A 17,293-nucleotide genomic window follows, 5' to 3' on the forward strand; every position below is an offset into this window, starting at 1 on the left:
GTAAAGATAGGCCCCAAGATGAGGAGAGAGTACGACGCGTGACGTAAGGCCTTGTGGGATGAATGGTGTAGGTGGACAATAATGGGAGGCGTGCGTGTGGATGGAGGTGAGAGAAAACGTGCGTCGCTGGGTGGCGTACTGACAGGTCAACAACCACAGCAGGTGGCGGGGACCGCTGCCTCCCTCCCGACAAGGCTCCAGACCCACTGGGTCATGACTGATGAATGTGGGATGTACTGGACTATGACTAATGGGCAGGGAAGGAATTGAAACATGTCTGGTAATTAGGGAAAGGCCTCGTGGAGCATGAACCACTCCCAAGACACTGAGTGGCAGATTAAGCTAAACATTTGGAGTTGCAGACAGATTAGGTCTTAACTCTGCAAGTGGCAAGAAACCGTAAAACATATCAACTGACCACGTCGGACAACCATATATTTATCTTGAGATGACAAGGGGAAAGGGCCATTGCTGAATTCTTTTGGTATGGAAGCGGCTGCACGGAGGGACCACCAGCTGATGCCGGTGATGGAGTGCGACCAGCGAGGAAGAAAAGATGATGAAGGACCGACGTTGAGGTGCGCCATCAAGGCTCTTCTAACAGAAATGGTGGCTGAAACTTGACATATAAACCTTTACTGGAAATCGGATTACTTTACGGTAACTACAGGTGGGCGTTACAATATCAGCAGCGAGCACACGCAAGAGAAGGGAAAGATTCCATGACAACATGCACATTAGTTGCTCGTTGTGTTGTGACACCTTCCTCGAACTATGACTTGTCTGTGGGAGTTGGTGGGGTGGTTGGCAAAAGGTGCAGTGTTCACGCGTGCTGGCAGGATGGAGGAAGCTGTTAGTGAGGAGAGATGTATCCCACATCGGCTAGTGAGGATGGTGGGAGCTAAGGATATTCAGGGAGAATGGAGAGGAATGAGAATGATTAGTGAGGATGGGCGAGTGCTGAGATTAGTGAGAATGATGAGCTGCTGAGATCAGACCAGAGAAGGTTGAGGAGCACTGAGACTGACGGGCGAGAGTGGCAACAGAAGAACGCAGATGGAGAGAGAGAGAGAGAGAGAGAGAGAGAGAGAGAGAGAGAGAGAGAGAGAGAGAGAGAGAGAGAGAGAGAGAAGAATAGAGTGAGAGAGCAATATATAGTATCAAGTACTCCTACGAGTGGACCACAATGCGTCAGATAAGTAATGAAATGAGACAGAGGATGGACAGCGAGGGGGAACTACCCTTCTCAGGAGGTGGTCGACGAAGATGATGATGTATCACACAAAAAGTACAACTTTGTTTTCTGTTGAAGATGCCGCAATGACAACAATGTAAGATATCACTGAGTGTTTCTACGTTACGCAAGGCATAAATAGATGAAAAAGAAACGCCATGATAAGTAAACAAGGAGACATGATTACGTTGACACAGAAAATTCAGTGTGAAAGTGACTAGGCAGCCGTAGAAGAGAAGGCAGCGGGTGGACAAAACTGTATTTACCTGTTACTTAACACGTCGTAAAGTTATCCTTGCCCATCTGTCTGTTTGTCTACCCATTTACGTTTAGCAGTGCGTTGCAGGTTGGCAAGCCTACCCTAAAAAGTGGGTAGTGTTCCTGCATTCTACCAGCTTAAGGAGTTGAAGTTTGGATCCCTGTTCTGTAATATCAGCCCCCAGACAGACGTGCTTAAAGTCATATACATCTAGTAATGGTTACATAGATAAGCTGACGTCCAATATACCATTTTCCATCAACTAGTAAGGTAAGGGAACAGTGGTTCCTGGCATGTTAAAGTGTGAATGATGCTGGAGTCCAATGCTCTTGAATGAATAGGAAATAAGGAGTGTAGAAATGTTTAGTCTGCGATTCAGGTGGTTTACTGCCTTATGAGGGAAGGTGGAAGATAAGGATGGAAAGTGAGGCCCTTTTGAGCTTGGACGGACCAGCGACAGTGACGGAGTGAGAGCCAGCGACCACAGCAGGGGAGGCAGGCGGCCGGGCTCGCCGTGCAGAGGAACCACAACTGCAGATGTGTATGTGGCCAGTGAAAGCAAAAATTCAGTGATCTTTACATCTGTATTGTACACTGAAGAAAACGGGAGTACCTCAGTATCTTTAGTTGAATAAAGAAACCGAAAAAGATAGTCCGTCTTGAGTGTTAACGTGTCTGGAGTGCTAGTATGCCTGGAGTGTCCGTGTGTCTGGAGTGCTGTGAGCGAGGAGAGCCCAGGGTGACTAGCCCCGAGGAGGAGAGGTGTTCCCCTCAGTTTACTATGTGAATCCTATACATGACAGGACGTTCACAGCACCATCGCTTAACATTAGTGAGGGAACGTGGAGCTTGAGATAACTCGATCCTGTGAAACATTTTGTCACACTGCTATCTACTGCAACCTTATAGTGTATGATAAGCGACACTGTACCATTCCGTTGTCTTTCTTCGCAGATATGGATGACTGGTTTGCCATGGTTGCTATAAACCCGTTCTACACACGATATGCCATTCTCTCTTCTGTTGTTTAGCGTGGAACGATAATCCATTCTATGAGAAGCACGCATAAGATAGCTATCGCGGAAGGTATCATGCCATTCATCGTTCTTTTTTTATGGATTATAGGTTACTGAAGTGTTCAGACGATGGCACCTGCAACCACCTGCCCTGCAAGACTTTTGTCGACGTTCACACCTCAAGGCTCTTCCGTCGTTCGCAGACATCGTGATGGTGTGTTGCTAACAGAGACAACCCAGGTACACTCTAACTCATAGGCTGTTTTCACAAGTCACGTTATATCATGCATTTTGTGGCCACTTTGCCTTGCCAACCCTGATTATGCCTGACTGGAGAAACTGTGTGAAATACAAATAGCGACTGAGAGTGATGCCAGCAAGACTGTGGAAATAGAAACAGTTGGAAACGAAACTGGAGAGTAGATGATGCTACTTCGATGTGGGAGATCAGGTACACCCAGAATTCCTTTGGGGTTAAAGGACATGCAACGCAAACTTCACTTGCTTAGGTCGCTCCCGTAGGCATTGTTGAACTTAACGAGTCCCGGCACAAAGATATTCAAGGTGTGTGTGGAGGGAGGCATACTACAATCCCTTGCGAGTGTTGGCGCTCCTAGTGTGATGAATATCTTGGCACTCTGATCTTCCTCACATGGATCAAGAGTCAGATGGAGCAGGAGGTGGCACCTCATAATACTTCCAACGGGCAAGTCATTCTTACCTTGATATCAAGATGGACGATGTTGTGGTCATGGATGAACACCAGGCCCTCAAGGAGCTGTCTCGTGAAGCTGATGACGTCTCGTTCGTAGGGCACCATGTCCTCGTCCAAGAGAGTCTGGAGGTCTCCTCCGGCAGCACTGTGTGGGGGAAAGGAGAAGACAGTTAGTTCGATGCACCGTGACCTCGTACAGGAGAATCCGGAGGTCTGCTCCGGCAGCATTGTAGGGAAAGAGAAGACAGTTACTATGATGTACCATAACCTTTGTCCAAGTTTCCCCTGCTGCAGAGCTGTGAGGGGGGTAGAGGACATATGAATTCAGAGGATACGTCGAGCGCTGCTAAGCGAAAAAGCAACGTAGCATAATACCTTTGTTCAACTATCACTGATAATGTTGAGGCAAATCTCTTTCATTCAATGCTCTACCGCATATATATGAGATACTGAGAGGAACATCTAGTTAAAGTGTCTTAAAAGCACATCACAAGAATATATCAGATTAAACCGGAACATAATGATATATTATGCAACATGGAAATCCTACCCCGGTACCCATCCTTTATGCGGCTTGATAATGGCAAAAACTGCCTGGGGTATGGACCAGACTCCGAGGAACGATATTATCTAGACTGTGGTGTTGCAACAAGGAGAAAGTATCCTTTGCAACCCAAAAAATATTAATCTACATAGTGTTACCCTTCACATATACTTCCCACACGTTTGGATCTGTTTACTCTTGAGTATCGTTTGGCCTTGGGATCTACCGTCGAAGAAGGAATCTAAGTCCTTTTAATGTCATCATCTTCTCAGCGATTCTTATTCTTTCTATTACTTATAGGCGCTATTACCGCCTTATCTTCGAAATCATGATTTATGGTCTTGGATTTATATACCAGTGGCCGCAACGCCTCCTACTGGAGCAGGTAGGCCATGGTTCCGTGGCGCAAGGCGGGTGTGCACGGGGCACTGTTAAGAGGGTGTATAGCTGCTCAATTTCTCCCGCCATTTCGACATGAGCTTCAAAATATTTCCAAGTCGCAAAGTAAAGCGACCAGACTGCGACAGACACTGATGCGGACTAATTGGAGATGCATCCACGACAGCGAGTAATATGATCGGGGTCCTGTGACTTCACTCGCATCAAAAAAAGCATCAACAAACAAACCAACATCCACGGATAATGACTCCGGAGGAAGGGTATGCAAGGGGCGTCGACCTCAGCCTGTATAGGGCTAGTTTATTCTCCCTTGGAACCTCTCGTTACCAGGGGAGCCACATCACTACCCTCCCCACACTCCTCGCTTCCCTTCCCAGTGCCTCCACCCACACCCTGAGTCATGGAAAGTCGGGGCAGGAGGGGGAGAGCCTCCAAAACAGCTATAACCCCAGCCCCCCAACCGTCCCCCCCCTCGTGTCCTTATAGAGAGGTGGCTCATACTACCCCCACCACACACACACACACACACACACACACACTTGAACTCGTTTTCTATGCAGAGGAAAAATATCGCGCCCTTTTCGTGGGTAATAAAGTGGTAAACTGACAACAGTGTCAAGTAATAGTCTCCATCTAGACCTCAAATGTCGCCAGGCCGCAAGAGACTCCTTGTCATCGATCTACAATGATCAAATCCTATAATCTGAAACGTCATGTTAAGATATTCTCTTTGCAGTGCCTTCAAGGCCTAAAGGAACGATGATCTACTGATAGAAAGGAAGATGAGAGTTAACTGGGAGAGATTTTATGAATTCGACTGAGAAAAAGCAGAGAAATCCTCAGATTAATGGTAGCGGGACATTTTCAACAAGCTGAACTAGACATGAACTCAAAAAAAAAGAAGAGAGAAGAGTTGATGCAGGGATGTTTCATCCGTCTTGACCTAACATTCAAGAAATCACTGATGAAACTGTATAGCTTGGACGATGAGAGAAGTAAAACATCATTGATGAAGTCTTTACCTTCTTCGTTCATGAGCGAGTAGATATATATACGTCCCTCCACAAGAACTGTCTGACGACTCGCTGGATTCCCATAGATCCACTCATGACCACCTAGGATCCAGCGCAGTGGCCACTGCATTACACGACTGGCAAATGATTCTTTCCCTTAGTAACGCCGGACATTGTTTATGGCATGTCTCTTCTTCATGCCCCCATCATCAACCATCGGTTCATTGAGTAAAAACGCAACCAAAGATGGAAATTAGGGAGATAAAGGTATCTATAGATATCTAAGCTACTGCAAGGGGAGTGGGTATAAGAGATGGTCTGCACACAGACATTAAAGACTCTAAGTAGGGGACGAGGGATCTCTAGTGGCAGGAGGCGAGAGTGGCGTGGTGGCATCGCATTTCTTCCTGAACTGTCGGACGAGAACCAAGGACATCGATAGATGATGGAGGAAGAGAGACCGAGGACGATCTCGCGAGCCCTGTTCTAGTTACTCCAGTTGTGTTGTGGAAAGGGTGGAAGACACGGTGGTGTGGGGAGGCGTGGGTGAGCCTGGGAAGAATGAAAGTTGTGTAGACGCCCCTTAGTTCAGGAGGAAATGGAGAGAGAGTTTTACATACACACACACACACACACACACACACACACACACACACACTAAGGACCTTTCGTCGTCACAGTGGAGGCTCTGACACAGGAGCACTAGACATCAGGGGACACTGGTTAACAGGGAATACTGGATAATAAAGAACACTGGATAACAATGAATACTGGATAACAAGGACACTGAATAACAGGCATTGGATAACAGGGGACACTGGATAACAGGGGACATTGGATTACAGGGACACAGGGAAATTGAGAAGATTCTCAAATAAACCTGATTTCTACGACAGTGGGGAACGTTCAAATGTAAAAGAAAAAATGTGGGTCGTACATTATGAGCAGAGAAGGATAGGACGACTGTGAGAAGTGTAAGGAGGAAGGAAATGAGAGTGATGGTGAGAGTAGGTGAGATGAGTGATGGTGAGAGTAGGTGAGGAGAGTAATGTTGAGAGTAGGTGAGGAGAGTGATGGTGAGAGTAGGTGGGGAGAGTGATGGTGAGAGTAGGTGAGGAGAGTGATGGTGAGAGTAGGTGAGATGAGTGATGGTGAGAGTAGGTGAGGAGAGTAATGTTGAGAGTAGGTGAGGAGAGTGATGGTGAGAGTAGGTGGGGAGAGTGATGGTGAGAGTAGGTGAGGAGAGTGATGGTGAGAGTAGGTGAGGAGAGTGATGGTGAGAGTAGGTGAGGAGAGTGATGGTGAGAGTAGGTGGGGAGAGTGATGGTGTAAGTAGGTGAGGAGAGTGATGGTGAGAGTAGGTGAGGAGAGTGATGGTGAGAGTAGGTGAGGAGAGTGATGGTGAGAGTAGGTGGGGAGAGTGATGGTGAGAGTAGGTGAGGAGAGGAGGGAGCGTGTAGATGATGAGAGACGATTTAAGTGAGGCCATTGGTCAAGGAAGTCAGGGAAGACGCTTGGGCAAGCTTGGGTTAGAGGAGGGAGGGAAGTTTAAGATATGGTAGGAGACATGGAGTGGATAGAAAGGCAAAGAGAAAAGGCACTTAAAGCGAAGTTATGAAAGATGAAAAGAAAAGCCGAGGAGAAGGTATGGCACGTTAAAGAGACGTCGAAGAGAAAGTCAAGCAACTGGGAGAGAATACAGATTGTCAAAGCATAGAGAATATAAAATGAATATAAGACACGCTAAGGGGTAAAGGTAAGGTAGATGGATCAGGACACTTAAGAAGATGGTAAGATAAGTGGGTAAAGACGCCAGAGAGAAGCTTCACCAAGGTGGAGGTCAGGCAAGTAGACGAGTCTCCGAAAAAAAAATAAAGGTTAGGACAACGAAAGAGGCATCGAGGAGAAACGAGATACGGTGGAGGAGGCGGGCGCAAGAGATCGAGGAGGCCAGGAGGGGAATCCAAGACTGTAGACAGACGATTAGTGATAACGGGATTATTACAAACGTTCATTTCATTTATCTCTTATAAAACGTACATCTTTGTTATCTCAAGTAAGACTTATACATTCGTTTGTGTCTACTAAAGTTCATGTTACGTTGAAAGTGTTGTATTATCTGTTCCTTTCGTTGATAATTTCAGAAATCTTTGCGCTTTTCTCTCCATTCATTCTGGGTTTCGTTCACAGTTCTCGTTAGCATAGGGAGACGGTGGTTGGGGGTGGGGATCCCGGGACATGCACCTCGGCACACCCCGAACAGCTGGCCTGGTCTCTGCCTCAGGACAATATATATTGAGTTCCTCGAGTCACCGGTCGGTCACCGTTACCACACTTCCTCCCCTTCATGTTCCATCACATTTGAACTGACTCCCTCATGACCAGGGAACAACAGCAGCCCTGCCACACCACCACCAGGCAGCCAGCGGGTGTACACAGCAGCCCTGCCACACCACCAGCAGGCAGCCAGCGGGTGTACGCAGCAGCCCTGCCACACCACCACCAGCAGGCAGCCAGCGGGTGTACGCAGCAGCCCTGCCACACCACCACCAGCAGGCAGCCAGCGGGTGTACACAGCAGCCCTGCCACACCACCACCACCAGGCAGCCAGCGGGTGTACACAGCAGCCCTGCCACACCACCACCACCAGGCAGCCAGCGGGTGTACACAGCAGCCCTGCCACACCACCAGCAGGCAGCCAGCGGGTGTACGCAGCAGCCCTGCCACACCACCACCACCAGGCAGCCAGCGGGTGTACGCAGCAGCCCTGTCACACCACCACCAGGCAGCCAGCGGGTGTACGCAGCAGCCTCACAAGAAAGACGTCGACGCCGTAGGTTTTAGACCTAACGAACAAATTTCGTCTCTGTGTTTCTTTCCAGCTTGCTGCTGTGATAGCGTCGGTCATACTTTATGGAAGCTGTGGTGAGGACCGGTGGCGTACAGGTGGGTGGTGAGCTGGCTGCTGCAGTGATTGTAGTACAGAATACTACATAGTTTCAGAGACGACCTATTGCATTTTCTGAAGCAGCTGCACCTCACCCCTAACCGCTGTTAGCTCACACACTTAATTAATATTCATTCAATTTAACGTATCAGCGAGTCCCATCTATTTCGTAACTTCCAGCCCGACTACGGGGCCGCCGCCCAAGTATGGTGCGGGAGGATGAGGCTACTCCTCCAAGGGTGATAAGTCACGTTGGTTCTCGGTGCCGTAACTTCCCCAGAAGGTCAGCCCCTTCCTGGTGCTCACTGCTCGAGGACCGGGCCAACACCGCACCCTCCAGGCCAGAGGGGTCCGAAACGCTGAATTTTTCGGTCACATCGCGGCTAGGATAATGACGTGTGTGTGTGTGTGTGTGTGTGTGTGTGTGACGTGTGACTGGTAAGCTTAAGAAGGTAAACGTGTTTGATTTCGTTCATTTTATCTTTAGGTAGAACGAGAAGGAAAGACTTGGGAAAAGGGTGAATGATTTTGAATCATATTGCCGTTTTCTGATGAACATTTCCCGCATTTTTGTCTTTTTTTTAAACATCCTTATGCAAAGCAAGCTCCATTTCCCTTGGAAGTAGCTTTTGACATATGCTGCTCGATTACCGCGCGTGGCAGTTGCTGTCCATCACTAATTACCCGCTAGTTAAGTGGTCGACTTGTTCATTAAGGTTGCGTGCCCCTGGTCTAGACCCTGTGTGGGCACCTGCATTTACCCCTTTGCCCTTCGAAGGGAATAGTTACTTGAGGGAATTAATCAATTTCCTGTAAGACTGTCGACCCCACGGGTCACTCCTGAAGAGGAGGTCAGCGCCACACACGTGAGCATCGTCTTCTGAGTAGGTATTGTCGAGAGCTCAAGGATGCGATGGTCGCCATAACTCCTCAGGCAACATTAAGGACAACCACTGAGTACCACAGGTCCAGCGAGGGAGGGCAGGCAGCTCAGCCTCTGCTGGTCTGATGGTACCCTGTCTGGACCAGCCTGACGTCATGCAGCTGCAGGCAGGGAAAGTCTTCAGCGAGTATGTCATCATCCCCTTCCCTACTACAGGCTGTAAGCCATTAGAAGAATGAGATCTGTGTAGGTGGTAAGACAACACGGGTTGCAGGTTGATTTGCATACGCACTTGTGCGTTGTCCAAATGTTTGTGGGGCTTTAAGAGGTTTCTCATTCCACCAAAACATTTTTAAGAGAAGTGCATTGTTCAGGTATGGACTGGTGGACTTGTTCATAGAAAAAGAGTTCGTAAATAAGCGAGGCAAGTTCTCCCTACGCCAGCTAGAGCAAGAATTTATGGACTTTTTTTTTACTTCAAATTGTGTTTTACATTTTATTCTGTTGACTGTCAAAATCTCTGTTTAACTGTTGTATGGATCACTTCTACCTAAGATAACCTTTGAGTAATACTTTATATTTCTATGACAAATATGATATCTATCTTAAATGAAAACAGAATCGTCTAACTCCATCATATGAATAGATTACAAAGTTACGGAGATACTAGAGTTATATAGTGCAAAGAGAACCAGTGTTGTCCAGCAACACAGGACCAGTATCGTCAAGTAACACAGAACTAGTGTTGTCAAGTAACAAAGGGCTAGTGCTGTGCAATCACACAGGACGAGTGTTGTCCAGTAACACAGGACCAGTGTTGCTCATTAACACTGGAGCTGCAGTGCTTCTAGTAACACAAGACCGATGTTGTCTAGCAACACAGGACCAGTGTTGTCCAGTAATACATCATCTTGATTACAGTCAGGGGTATAACAGTGCAGGCGCCGCATGCGACCCAGTATGGAACAGCCTCTCTACCTGAGAAAGTTCGAGTCTTATCCATACGATACAGAACAGATGAAGCCAAGAATATCGTACTTTACTAGTCTGATGAAAGGCGAAGTTAGTCTGATGAAAGGCATGATACACCGTAGTGAAGTAGTAGACTCGCGTTGCTATAGGTTCGTTGGCTTTGTAGTTTAAAAGAGAAGCGGTAGCACTTTATGGCCAAATGCTTGAGAGTTTTCACCTTCTCTATTGCGAGTGTGGCACAGCTGAACTCACCTGTAATATCATCATCTCTGTAGACGTAGCAAAATAGAGAATCGTCAACAGAGGACAACAGAATCATCAACAGAGGACAAGAGAATCACCAACAGTTCAGTTTGTGTTTGGTTACCAGCCGACCAGTTGTACGGGAGTGGGTCGTGGAGGTTTGTAGGCGCCAAACATCCTGTACAGCATCAGTACAGCACGAGGGCCCTGACGCCACACGTGAAGCTCTTCTTGCGTCAGAGACGCTGGTCAGAAACGGCCTCATCAGGCACCCGATCCCCTGCTGCTAGAGGCCTTGCACCGGGGAAGATACTGGCCACACGAGAGGAGGGGAGGTCCCATCAGTTGCCCAGTCTGCTGATTACATGGCGCTAATTCCATCACGTTAACCGCAACGAATCTTTAAGATTATCTTTCTTTTAGCGTCGTTAATCAAGCAATATCAGGTCTGTCACGTTCAACCGAAGACTGAAACTTGTCTTCCCGTATGACGAAGGCTAATTCAAACATTTAGAAAACAAAGGAAGGTGTACCTAATGTACATCACATAGAAGTCGTAACAATACCGTTACGAGACCTGGGTACACATTCCTTAGGTGTTGTCGGTGCTCGTGAAAAGGAAGATGCTTGACGTCTTCGACTCTGCGTGAAGAATAAGCACGAGAACGAGACTTCAGACACCTGCCGTTGAGGCTAATGACTACCATTATTGATTATAGACTACCCTATCAACTTTCAATATAAATAGAAAACGGAGTTTCTCTTCATATCTCTAATTTCGACCACCGAACCTACCTGGTGAACTAAAAGCCGCTCTTCACGAGTGGAGACCTGGCTCCCAGTGACAGAATTGGCATACAACAGGAGACTCAACACCCAGACCAAAATAGTGATATTCCAGTATACAACAAGAGAACCAGCGTAAAACAAGAGGCCAGTGCATAACAGGAGGCCCAGCATACTGCAACAGGCCGGTACACAACAGGAGGCCTAGCATACATCAAAAGGTCAGCACACAACAGGAGGCCCAACATACAACAAAGCAGCCAGTATACAAGAGGATCTCCAGCATAAAGCAACAGGCCAGGACACCGACGCCTATTACTTGGAGTCTGGCCGACAAAAACCACAGGAGGCGTGCGAAAGGTGTCGGCAGCCAATGGGCCCCAATACTTTATAATAACCCCTGGTGGCTGCCTGGCTGACCACGACGCCCCACACATCAACAACAGTCTGCAGAGAGGCAGCGAATGCTCGCTAGCTAATGTGTGCTCTAGAGGTCAGAGTTATTCAAGTAGCATTTCTACGTGAAATATAACATTTCTTGTAAACTGCAGTCGATGAGGATCATAAATTAGTTGGTATCTGTGGTAGTTCATAGTATTTGAACGTGCTGTTGAATATAGTTATCGTCAATAGGATGTGTGAGGCGACTTCCTACTTTATCTAACTATATCAATATGATATTCAAAAAGTAGTTGCTAGTTAGGTTTCCTTCAGAGGAAATCGTCTTCTTCTCTTTACGAGTGTGAGAGGAAGATGTGTATAAGCTTACTACTCTCTTCCAACCTTCGGCAGCGTCTATACAAGGCATCGCACGTGAACGCTGACTCTCGAAACCAACAGTTACACAGTCCTAAATAAGGGAACACAACACCGGTTCATCTCACATCAATCAAGGCATGTCTGAGGGTTGGCAGGAGACTTCATTCGTGTGTGTCGAACTCTCAGACTGACTACTGGGTTCAGTGAATCCTTGGAAGAAAAAAAGTTCATAAAAGTACATGAAGAATTGTGTCGGAATATTCAGCCTCGAAGTCTTTGGGAGGATATTCATCAATTGATGAATGAACTGACGGGAAAGTCTCCTAACTGGAGAAGATGAAAATCTAGGGAACCTAAGATCCCAGCTAATAACTATATGTAGGATCCCTAGCTCATGTGGTGTTAGAACGAAAGTGAACATTGCAATACCATAGGTGGCGGACCTCAGTAGTGGGCTATATTGGCCCATCACCATGTGCTATGAACCTACTCACCCACATGACTATAAAAATGACTGGAGAGAGATGAAGAGGTGCTTGGTGGTCCATACACCAAACCAGCCAGGGCAGCCCCAACCGCTCTGATTCAGGACTCGATCCCCTTGATTAGTCTACACATCACAATCCCTTTCCACTCTCTTTAACTGTTGAATTCATATATGTTTATATCTGGGGAGGCCTGAGGGTTGTGACTTACTTGTGACACCTGAGCCTGAGACCTGCCAGTACTGCTAAGTGAGCAACACCTGAGATAATTTGGACTCCAAAATATCCTCTTGCTATTTATACTTACACTTTCATATAACTTTCCACAAATATCAAAACCTTTAAGTCAAGGCTGCACAAACACTCCAGTGATATCTGTTATCGATTGATATTTCCTATACAACACGTTAACATTAAGCCTTTCCGTCTTTTTTTTTTTTTCTTTTAGAATCTTATCCTAGTACTGTAGACTGTTTCATCCGGGAGGGAACTTGTTTTGTTTCTGTCGTTCACAGCTGGTTGTCACGCCATTCACGAAGGTTTCACCTTTAAGCTCTACCATGGAGTTCCCCGAGGATCAGTTCTTTCTCCAACCCTATCCAATCTCCTGAACTTATAATTTACCGTAATAGTATTTGTTGGTTGTCAGCCAAATGACTAGAATCAACCTAAATGCCTTACTCTATTTTGCTGTTAAGTACACATTTTGAGAGAATGTCATATTATCTTTGTTCCTTTAATATCGAGGCAGCAACTGGAAGCTGAAACTTTACGAACACGATTGGATGTTTACGTACATTTTATGGTCAAGAGTATTACTGTTATTAGGCCATGGGATATCTGGTCACATGGATCTTGACATTTCCTTGACCCCTGCCGACGAAAGGGTTCAGATTTGCTCTGACCTTTAAGACATTCCTTGTACCAGGTTCTGGGAGCGTGAGGACTTTCATATCAACAGCCTAGCGACTATTAGTCCTTTACGAGCTGCGCTACATACAGCAGAGATTCAAACACCAACGAGAAACAACTTCACGCGGGAGAGACTTGGGAGGACGGGAGCGAGTGGGAACATTTTGTGTGATCGCTATCTCTGTGTTACTAAGGAGAGTAGGAGATGAAATGCTGTGTAGCATTACCCTTGGTGGGCCGCTGAGCCCGTGGGGCTTGAGGAGGCAGACATAGGCCGAGCTCCTCACCCTTCACACCATACTTGGCCAGATCTCTCCTGATGACCGATAATCAAGAGTAGGCAGCCTTATTGTGAGGCCGGGCAGAGCCTCGTCATGAGGTATGGTCAACCGTACCACAAGATGATCCACTGAAAGGACTCCACATCACGGACAGACTGATTGGCAAGGTAGTGTTCCACACTGACGTACTTATATCGTACTTAAATACCTATGCCTTATCGGTTGACTAAAGTACCGATGATTCTCAGCCAATCCCAGCCATCCTGGCGTCTGGTTGGCGCACTTCTTTATAAAAGGACTGCAGTGTGAAGATAAATCAGAATTCCTCACTAGCCTCGCTAGGGTCAGTGAACATATGACGTGTGAGTGTGGCCAGCGTCCTACCCTGGGGGTTGGTAGGGTGCCAGGAGTCGTGCACCTTTTGGAATACTGATCCTTAGGGGGTTCATGCACGGGGTCGGGCCCGCATGGGTTCGAATCCTGGATGAGGAAGTCGGTGTGTAGTTTATCCACCAAATGGGTACTTCGCTCAGGCAACGATCTTCATATATATATATATATATATATATATATATATATATATATATATATATATATATATATATATATGTATATATATAGTGTCATCATTCCAAAAAGACTTTGCTGCTTCTGTATATACGACGATCACCAGCGGTCCGTGATGTTGACTTGCTTATTTCCACGTAAGGATAATCTCACTCCAGCTGAAGTTCTAATGGTTTGCCGAAACTTTACAAAACACTACAGTTTGTGCTCAGTCATGGCGGCAAGAGGGTCTACAGGACCGTGTGTGTGTTTATCTTAAGTGTTGAAACTTCGTGAATTGTATACACCTGATGAGGCGGATTCCCTTCAAAAAATATAGTGTGCTTTGTGAAATTTTATAAACCATGAGAATTCTTGCTAAAGTGCGATCATATCTGTATATATATATATATATATATATATATATATATATATATATATATATATATATATATATATATATATATATGTGTGTGTGTGTGTGTGTATCGTACTTTATGCCGAAATCTTAAAACCTTTGAATGACAGAGTATAAACAAATGTAGACACATTCTCAGCTGTTGATCTCTCCCAAATACGTAACCTTTAAATACCCAGACCAATAGTCACTGAGGACCTTGACAAGTATCATCCATCTTTGCTCTTATCAGAACCAGACGCACATATCTCTCATGGTCTGATGATCCCTACGTTGTAGTACGAGACACAGATGCAGCAGTCTCACACTTCTCCTGCCTCGTTGTTTACGGTTGAATCTCAATGTTCACATTTTTCCTCTTTGTGACGTCACCGACACAGGGCCTAAGCACACAAACACACGGACGCCAGCCGTCCAGTAACGTACGAAACTAAACGTGTTTCTTCTTTTTTTTTTAGCCTTTTGCTTCATCTTTTTCAGTATCATAGTTATCCTGTGATCTGCGTAACAGGGGAATGTCAGTGACTTTTCGCTGAAAAGATGAACGTTGAGAAAAGATCGAGACATAGTTTATAGCAAATATTTATGAAGATAAACTTGGAGAGCTAAAGTGCTGGAAGCTGGTCACCATGTCTAGCGATGATAGACCGTGGAGTGACTTTCTATGAGTAGATTAAACGCTGTTGTTATGATGGCGCTGCAGCTGCGTTTGGTAGGTAGCTGAGGACTGTGTTTAGTTAAGCTCTTTGTTGCCCTATTAACTGCTAGATGAGATGGTATGAGGAAGTGAACGACCAAAGCCATCTCATTGACGTGTTTTCATTTTTTTTTATATATTATTCGCCATTTCCCGCGTTAGCGAGGTAGCGTTAAGAACAGAGGACTGAGCCTCTGAGGGAAATCCTCATTTGGCCCCCTTTTCTGTTGCTTCCTCTGGAAAATTAAAAACGAGAGGGGAGGATTTCCAGCCCCCCGCTCCCTCCCCTTTTAGTCGCCTTTTACGACACGCAGGGAATACGTGGCATGTATTCTTTCTCCCCTATATATATATATATCATTTGATATATGATATATATCATTTATCTTTTTATGCGGACGCGACCCTTGGACGGCCTGTGAATGCGTCAGGTCACCAATAGCAACCATCACATAGGAAGGAAGTTTTATACACGTGACTGCCCATACATAGAAACCCTCTCTACTATCATGCAACTTTTCAAGCATCTGTATGTTGTCCATATGTTACTATGTCCCCATCTGGTACATTCCATCCATCCACCCCTTCCATACTATCAAAGTATTTCTCTATATCTTTATTAAGATGCTTCAAGAGTTACGTCTTTTGGTTGTTCTATCCCTACATCCTTCGAAGAACTGTTTTCTACGTCATCAGTCTGGTGTAAAAAAAAAATCTAATGTGATCAAGTCACCCCTTATTCACCTCTCTTCCGCGGTGAGAAAATCTAAGGCCTGTAGCCTTTTCCCGCATACAGCTTTCTTAATCCTGGCACCACTGTTCTTGTCCTCCTCTGGACCTTCTCTATGAGCTCCCTGTGCCCCTTTCGGTTCAGTGACCAAACCTGAGATGCATATTCTAGTTTTGGCCTTATGCAGATGTGAAGAGTTTGCTGAATTTTTCCCTGTCCATGAACCTGAATGCAGTTCTAATACTTGCTTGAGAATAATTGGTCTTCTTGCTTCTTGTTTGCATGTGATTACCATGTATGTGTTACGAGGGAGAGTTTTACACTCGTGTTGCCCCGTCTTTTAGTCTTATGTATTTTGTATGTGCCATGTCTTTACACGTATGTGTACACACACACACACACACACACACACACACACACACACACACACACACACACACACACCGCGTTTTTATGAGATAGAAGTGAAAAAAGTGACGTTATGTGAAATATGGTGGTGAGAGAGTGAGATTAGGCAAGATTATGAGGTATGGAGGTGAGAGATGAAGGTTACGTGAGGTGCGTAGGTGAGACAGTTAGGTCTTGTGAGTTATGGAAGTGAGAGAGTTAAGGTTATGTGAGGTATAGCGGTGATGGAGTGAGTTCACGTGAGGTGTAACAGACTCGAGTCTAACTGTGTAATGTTAGAGGTGTCCACTACAGCACCAGGCGCCACCTGACCTGACCTACAGTTTGAACCACACCAAGGCGCCGATACGATCAGAAATAATGCAATTAAACACTTCATCAGCCATTAATTCAGAATCAGATATTCTCCACGGATCTTCGCGTTCTGTTTACCTCTGCAACTTTACACAGATATGGGGAAAGAGAAATTCTAATCGTTGTTTTTATCGGAATTTTTTGTAAAGAAATCTGGGGTTCAGATGGGTGCTGTTACCCCGGGGTGCTAGGCTAATAATCTTTGCCGCCATGGTCGAAACCCGTTTCAGCACGGGATCGATACCTTTGATATGGCAAAGTACGTTTATAGCTAAAGTTTAAGGGCACCACATAAATCGTCTAGGAGCATCATAAATTTCGTCCTGCAGTATAGTTAAGTGTAACTAGCCTAAAATGAGGCCAAGGGAGCATGATTGGGACCATCATTCATTTCGGTTATATTCTAAGAATAACAAATATGTAATAGTGAGGAGGGATATGAATATCGGGGAAATAAGGTGTAATTTACCGAAAAAGCAGGTGATACAAATGAAATCGGCGATATCCATGCGACTAAGGCGGTGTCCTTAAACTTCAATATTCTCAAATACTTTCTTTTTCAAAGATAACATTCCCAGTGTGGGTCCATATCAACACGTCCAGTGAAGACAGCCCGACAGGGCACAACTGCCTTCTCTGTACCGCTTATTCAGGTATATCAATGCAATTTCCTATAATACAGCGCTCTTTGT

The 17,293-nt window shown here is 45.8% G+C and overlaps 2 protein-coding genes across 3 annotated transcripts in view; one reads left to right on the forward strand and one right to left on the reverse strand.

Annotated features, from left to right (window-relative positions):
* The window catches only part of sina (seven in absentia), a 271,097-nt gene that overhangs the window by 87,096 nt on the left and 166,708 nt on the right, over positions 1-17,293 (forward strand). The window lies entirely within an intron of this gene.
* Positions 1-17,293, reverse strand: part of LOC139752132 (uncharacterized) — a 203,406-nt gene that overhangs the window by 63,200 nt on the left and 122,913 nt on the right. The window contains exon 3 of the mRNA XM_071668052.1: positions 3,231-3,369. Within this exon, the coding sequence (XP_071524153.1) occupies positions 3,231-3,369 (139 nt within the window). The remainder of the gene's footprint in view (positions 1-3,230; positions 3,370-17,293) is intronic.

The sequence above is a fragment of the Panulirus ornatus genome, chromosome 12, assembly GCF_036320965.1.
Source record: "Panulirus ornatus isolate Po-2019 chromosome 12, ASM3632096v1, whole genome shotgun sequence".
In the NCBI taxonomy this organism is placed as follows: Eukaryota; Metazoa; Arthropoda; class Malacostraca; order Decapoda; family Palinuridae; genus Panulirus; species Panulirus ornatus.